The sequence below is a fragment of the Poecilia reticulata genome, chromosome 15, assembly GCF_904066995.2.
Source record: "Poecilia reticulata chromosome 15, P_reticulata-male-v2, whole genome shotgun sequence".
NCBI classification, from domain to species: domain Eukaryota; kingdom Metazoa; phylum Chordata; class Actinopteri; order Cyprinodontiformes; family Poeciliidae; genus Poecilia; species Poecilia reticulata.
In genome coordinates, this window is record NC_088844.1 from 12,613,593 (window position 1) to 12,620,985 (window position 7,393).

General features: G+C 41.6%; 1 protein-coding gene across 1 annotated transcript; it reads left to right on the forward strand.

Annotated features, from left to right (window-relative positions):
* Positions 1-1,881: 1,881 nt before the first annotated feature.
* On the forward strand, positions 1,882-4,004 carry hmx2 (H6 family homeobox 2). The gene is made up of 2 exons (XM_008429292.3): positions 1,882-2,815; positions 3,428-4,004. The coding sequence occupies exons 1-2, from the start codon at positions 2,545-2,547 to the stop codon at positions 3,973-3,975; spliced, it is 819 nt and encodes a 272-aa protein (XP_008427514.2). The 5' UTR covers positions 1,882-2,544; the 3' UTR covers positions 3,976-4,004.
* Positions 4,005-7,393: the final 3,389 nt, after the last annotated feature.

Here is a 7,393-nt window from a genome sequence, read left to right on the forward strand (position 1 = left end):
AATCAAATTGACCACATCGCTTGGTTATTTTTGATACGGGCAACATGGGCCCACTGCCCACGGCTCCATTCTACCGGAGGGAGATCAGGACAGTATGTGTCATATACGACCAAACCTATCTGTGTCCAATCAACGAGAGCGTCCCTCTGTGTTGTGTGCAGGGTAACCCCTGCCAGAAATGTCTGATCACTACTTGGTGCCAAAATTTATTTTTGAAGTTTTTCTTTTGGTTTTGCTCATCTGGAATGTCTGAAGTGTCAACACACGTCCAGTCTACAATTGATTGTATTCAACCTGAATGCAAAAGTTAAATTTTTTTTTAAAAGACATACAAATTGAAATTTATAATATTAGCAGTAAGGTTCACTGCCCAGCGTGACTTTTGATGTCTAATGGTCAGATTCAAACTTAGTGCTAAACTAAATGGTTATTTTACTGTTTTCTTTTATGCTTTGATCAGTTAGAAATAGAAAACACCCAGCTTGATCAGACTTGAAGTGCATAATCTATAGGGCACATAGATTGCTCATAAAAACAGTTTGAGATTTCTAAAACACAAAATAGTACTTCCATTGTTCCTTTGTTTTTTTTGTTGGGCATTTTGACCGACTTAAATAACTAGAAGTGTCAAAACTGGAAGGACGATGGAAGACTGACCACAGGATGTTTTCATGTAATAGCTACTGAACAGAAATAGTCTTTCTTTTCCCCCACGCATTGATTATAGAATCACAACATGACATGATTGAGATTTTGGTCTGTAGTGTATGGTACTTGTGAATTGTTAATTAATTTTATGGATTCTACTTCATTAATGAGCTTGTGAAACTACATATGTGAGGTCAAACCACAGACGAAATATTTCCGCCTAAATCTAAGATATTCATAGACGTAATATCAACCTACACCTCAGTCATATCTATTTGAAGCCTCAATTTGCTCAGCTGATAATTTATTACAAGCAACAACAGACATTGTATGCTATTTATCAGCTTTATCTTTAGTTACATTGTGGATGAAATGTGACATTAGTACAGAAATAAGCAATAAAAAGAAATATTTGCAACAGATGATGACTTTGGCAAAACTGTCAAAATTGAGATGATTTTTCTCTGCATGAGAACAACTAGCACATTTGCAAGGTTTTTAAAACACAAATAAATCTAGATTTTACATTGTAAATGTTTTTAAAAGAATTTTACACTTCAAATTTAGAGCAAAATTAAAATCAGGCTCATTCTTGATCAATCTAAGTACGAATGATAGGTTTGGAGATCTACGTCCTGTTTGAGAAGTAGAGAGCTCTTCTGGGCCCCCTGCTGGCCTGGGGGCCTGAAGCAGCAGCTTAGCTTGCAAATGCCTTGGTTCGGCTGCAAAACTGTTTGCATGGTGCTAATGTGAGATTGTGTCCGCAGGCAGACACAATCTAAGAGAGTCACGCGCGTACACACACACACCCCTACACACACACACACACACACACACACACACACACACACACACACACACACACACACACACACACAACACACACACACACACACACACTCACATATTTTCAGAAGGTGGTGATGCGCGCTCACTATGCTCCCTGCACCGCCGCGTGCGCGCCCACAGCCTCCCACCACCTCCAATCAATTAGTCAATCAATTAGCCGGCCTCCACTCCACGCGCGGTCATCACGAGGCAGATTAGCTCAGTAATGATCAAATTAATTCTTAATCGTAGATAATGGACGGGGAATGAGTTTATTATTTTCAGGGGGAAAAAAATTAGTTGGGTCTTTGTCTTAGTTCCAAAGGTTTTGTGCGTGTTACTGTCAGGGCAGCCAATTTGGCATGCATACAAAAAAAAAAACCAAAAAAAAAACATGACTGTCATCGTTTTGAGACATGCATAAGGATAAAAAAAAAAAAAAAAAAACATGTTTACTAAAAACGTGTATTTGTTAACATACAACCACTCTAAAAGAAAAAAAAATATGGAAAATAATTGATTTACCTAAATGTTACTATTTATTCTAATAAAAAATAACTTTGTATATTACGCATTGCATGCAATAAATACATAGAAAATTGACCATATAAATACTGCATTTTACAGTTTCACGTAAGTTCTGAAATATGTAATTTTGGGCATATGGGCGATCTCTCCCTCTCCACTTCCCATCTCAAAACCCTGACAGGAGTTTGAAATTTCCGGGCTCATACTGGGTGCTGCGATTGGCCCAGTAGGAGCTTACCTACATGCAAATGAAGCAACGCAACTTTGTTGCCTCGGATCCAGAGCGTGAGGAGGAGGACCGGGAATACACTCATGTTCCCAGAGCTCTAGAAAAAACACCTCCACCTCCTTCAGTGTTAAAACGCTACAATTAAACCGGCTGGGGGGGTTTAAAGAAGAAGAAGAAGAAGAAGAAGGAAAAAAGAAAGCGGACAAAAGAAGCTTTGGTAATTTTTACGCACCAGTCGTGTAGAAAGCAATCACGGAATCCAACGGGACTAACCGATTCAGCCAATACTTCGCTACTGTTATGAAGCGAGAATGAGTAGCGCAGACGACAGCGGGAGCAAGTGCTCGTCGGGCCCCGTCTCCAGCTTCACCATCCAGTCCATTTTGGGCACGGCGTCCGATGAGCCGCGCTCCGGAGCCAAGGAGCTGTCCAAGGGGCCGTCGCCGCCGAGGAGGCGCTCGCTGTCGGTGTCCTCCGAGGAGGAGTGCAGCGGAGGGGAGGACTCAGCGGACTGCTTCTGCTCCGACACGGGTCAAAGCGAGCCATGCACGCAGCACCAAGCCCACAACTTCTCCTGCTTAGGTCAGAAATTTATTATTATTATTATTATTATTATTATTATTATTATTATTATTATTATTATTATTATTATTATTATTATTCCCTATTAAATTATTTGGTGTTGGTTGGCTTGATTCTAGCTGCTATGTTCAAACCATGCTCCATTAGTTTACATTCTGACACTGTAACACTCGCGTGCAGCCGCGTTCACTTCCACTCGTGTGTGTGCGCACGAGCTCAGAGGCAGCGGCGAGAGTGGAAGGTCGCACAAAACAGCCCCATGTCTAATCCTCTCATTTCAAATTTAATTGAGCCCCACTAATTGATGAAGCATGTTTCCAAAATGGCTGCACCAGGCCCTACACACACGCACACACACGCATACACACCGTCAATTGAGCGTTAAATATAGCGGAATTTAATTAATAGCTTACTGTAGCTGCACTAAGCACACTCGACATTGATGTGTTTATTCAGAAAATTCACCATGTTTGCCACTCATTTGGTTTAAGTCAAACTCGCTCAGTCTGACTCTGTCTAAAAAAAAAAAAAAAAAAGGTAATTCGCATTCTCAGTGGCTGTTAAACCGGTTCAGGAACGGTTCTGATCATGCGCTTCTCTTGACGCGATCAGGTGCCGCTAAAGGTCTTCTCTCCGGGAGTGACGGACTCGCACGGCGGCCGCACCTGTCCCAGCCTCTGCTGCAGGATTACAAGAAGGAGCAGGACAGACCGTGCCATCAGATGTCTCCTCTGTCGGAAGAGAGACAGACGGACGGCGCGGACAAACACGGCAACTCGTCCAAGAAGAAGACGCGCACCGTTTTCTCCCGGAGCCAGGTGTACCAGCTAGAGTCTACCTTCGACATGAAGCGCTACCTGAGCAGCTCGGAGCGGGCCTGCTTGGCGTCCAGCCTGCAGCTGACGGAGACTCAGGTCAAGACGTGGTTTCAGAACAGGAGGAACAAGTGGAAACGGCAGCTCTCCGCCGAGCTGGAGGCGGCCAACATGGCCCACGCCTCCGCACAGACATTAGTGGGGATGCCGCTGGTTTTCAGAGATAACAACCTCCTGCGCGTCCCCGTCCCTCGGTCCATCGCCTTCCCGACGCCCCTGTATTACCCGGGGAGCAACCTGCCAGCGTTACCTTTATACAACCTGTATAACAAGATAGAGTACTGATAGACTGTGCTCTACGTTTACCACTGCAGTCCACGAGAAAAAAAAACAAACAGAGACGCATTTCAAACAATACAAACTTTATATACTTGTCTCCATAACTCCATGTATATTAATTGTATCACTTTATTTGTTGGGAAAAAAAAAAAACTGTACTTTACAAGAGAAAGCAACCAAGCTTCCCCCATACATATAAAATACACCATGTGTATTGCTTATAACGATAGCAAGAAATTTGTACCGTTTTTATTTTTTATTATCTTTCACTGTTACAATATTGGATTTTGGGACTTAAAACAAAACCTGGATGAGTGGATTTGGAAGAAGCTGCTTTTACACTTTTATTTATAACTGATGATTTTATTCACCTAAGGACAAGAAAATACATAATTCTTCCATATGAGGAAATATATCATTGTTTTTTTAATTGTAATTTAGACCTTCAGTTATAAACACATTCAATAAATTTTTCTATTTCAGTGACAAATGGGATTGCTTGGTTTTATTATACGGAATTTTAATTTTACTCCTTTTTGAGCTTTTTTAGATTTAGAAGGCAACAAAATCAACTTTTCTGGTGACCACAAAGTACATCATTAAAAAAAACCCAAACAAACAAACAAACAAACAAACAAACAAACAAAAAAACAAGGGGAAGTTAATAATTTTATTTGGGGGAAGGGATTTCTAATTTAGTTCTTATTGCTATATTTAATGTGCTTTATTTTCTGTCTTCTTGGATCCAAAAATAGCAAATTATTAAGATTCTGTGTGAGAATCTCTGGCATGTATATAATTGTTAGTTTTAGAGCATCAGCAATCATTTGGTGAAATGTCATAAAAATAATTTTAAAATGAAAACATGAGGGCTGAAATCCACAGCATGTTAAGTAAATTAAGTAAAACTGCATTCAAAGACAATTTTCTAGTGAAAATCATTCAGAGAGCTTCACCTCATGAGGAATACATAATAAGATGAAATACATTAGATATATTTGTCTAAGGGTTATAATATTGCTTCCTACCCCAAAACCAAAATTGCGACACAAAATTACCAACTTTCACTTTTTAAGCCTTTTTTTATTTTATTTGTCTCATATTACTATAGATTACAAGTGACCAGGGAACTCTGTCACAGATGAAAACATGCATACTGGGAGATAAAGCACATTTTAAGGCTAGAATCGGGATGCTCACTATTAGCCAATCACGCCCCTGGGCGGGATCTTCTCTCATTTGAAGTCTTGCCTCCAATGGCTCTTAGAAGCACCAGGCCTTGTATAGGGAGGGAAACCTAAGAAGGAGGCACGTTGTAAAAGTTCAAGACTCTTGTCATTGAGCTGCATCTCGTATTCTCCATTTGTGTAATGGATTACAGGACAGGCCGCGCTTTGCATCCTGGACGGCGCGTCCTCGTCCTTTAGAGGCCTGTTAGAATTTTCAAGAACTTTCTCAAAAGACAAAAGAGGGGAAAGAGGGATCTCAGATTTTATAACAATTTGATTCATGCAAACATGAAACACACACCCGGACTTTATCACACACACCGAGCCTCTGCCAAACCCATGTTTAGGCTCTCGGGTGTCTGGTGGTTGATGGAAGGGTGATAAAATCGTGCCATTTGCCAGCTTTTTCTTGGGTGTCACATCCTGTGGGCCACAAAGGGAAGCGACCTGTCCACCCGTCTGCTCCCTCGCTCGCTCTCCATCCCACCAACCTCTCTCTCTCTCTCTCTTTCTGTGTGTGTGCTAATGGCTACATTACCTGGCAGAAATCATGACTAGCCGGGCTCTGCTGCCTCGCAGATTATGCCTGACCCAATTTCTGCAACAGCCGCCCTGTGTTTCAGGGAAAATGGATAGCGTTAAACAACAGATGTGATTTATGGGTAACTGTGGCTACATGGCAAGGAGGAGGTGAGGTACAGGAGGATGAATTTGTGACAGATAGGAAAAGGGAAGGGTGTGTGTGTGTGGGGCGAGGGGGGGGGGTGGAGGACGGTAACGCTTACGAAAAGGAGCAATAGCTTTGCTTGAATGAAGCTGTTTATTAGTTTCCAAGTGGTCATTATGTCATCTTGCGTGACGGCAATGCGCCACGCTTTTGGATGGATGTTTGCACCCCACTGACTTGTGGGAAATCTGCATGACCTGTCACCCTCAGGTGTTTGATTTACAAGACAAGGGAAGGGGAGGGGGGGAGAGAAAGAGACGTGCAGCGCGCACGCAGAAGCAAGGAAAGAGCGCTCTGTGTAACTATGTATCACGGCAATGGCAGGTGTGAATTACAAATTTTAATAGCAAGGCAATGAAAATGATTTGAAGTGGCTTAAACTGCAAAGAGACGGAGACTGGCACAGTGATGAAGATTTGTTGAGATGATATGTTTTGCCTTAGGATTCATCAAACGGTCCTGGTAAGGTGAAAAGCAAGTGTAATTCACTCTGGGAGATAATTTATGAGAGGAGTAATGGGAACTGTGGGCTCCATGCGGAGGGGAGGGGAGGGGAGAGTGCACCGAGTAAATTGATTCCCAGGCTAATTTTTTTTAAAAACATATTTACAGGATCATTATGAATTATAGGAAAACTTCCAGATATCACCTCCCTTTACATCCACAGATAAGATCTAATCTAACTTAATCAGGATTATTGAGTTTAAACAGACTAGCAACAATATTATCCAACCCGCCTCAAGATCCTCTTTTGTACAAATCCCGTCCTTTCATCATTTGCTGGACTGAGGGCCTTTCAGCTCGCTCGCAACTTGTTTACAGACATTTGATTTATAAATGAAAGGGAACGACGTGTCTTAATATTAGAATAAAGGGACAGAACACCAGAAATAGATGCGGGCACGAGTTTTAAAAGCGATCGCGATGCATTAAGCCAGGCAACTCTCAAGACCTGTTTTGCTCCCTAAATGAATTTGAGAGGAGCATAACGAGGTTTTTGAAGGCAGGCCCTGTCATCCGCCCGGCTTTAACCAGCCACTGTATTTATGGGTTAATGGTTAAAAAGGAGAGCTCGAAGCAGGAGCGATTTTTTATGATTCTGTTTTATATCAACTGGAAATGAAGGAGCTGAAGGGAAATTGTGTTTGCCCACCGACCCCCTCCCCGACACAAAGCCCCTTTTCTCTTGACAGAAAGGGACTGTGCTACCTGGCAGGCAGGATGGTAAATGAAACATATAGACTTATTTATTAGCAACCATTTAAGAACGTGAAAAATATTAATAATAATGGAAGGGAAATAGTCACAGTGCTATTGAAAAAGTATTTGCCCCTTGCGTATTTTGTTAGCTTTTGTATATTTTTTTTTTATCATCCTGACGTTATTACAAATGAACATTTTATTGTCAGAGATAACATATAGTAAATACAAAATGCCGTTTTCAGAAGATACATTTATGAATCAAGAG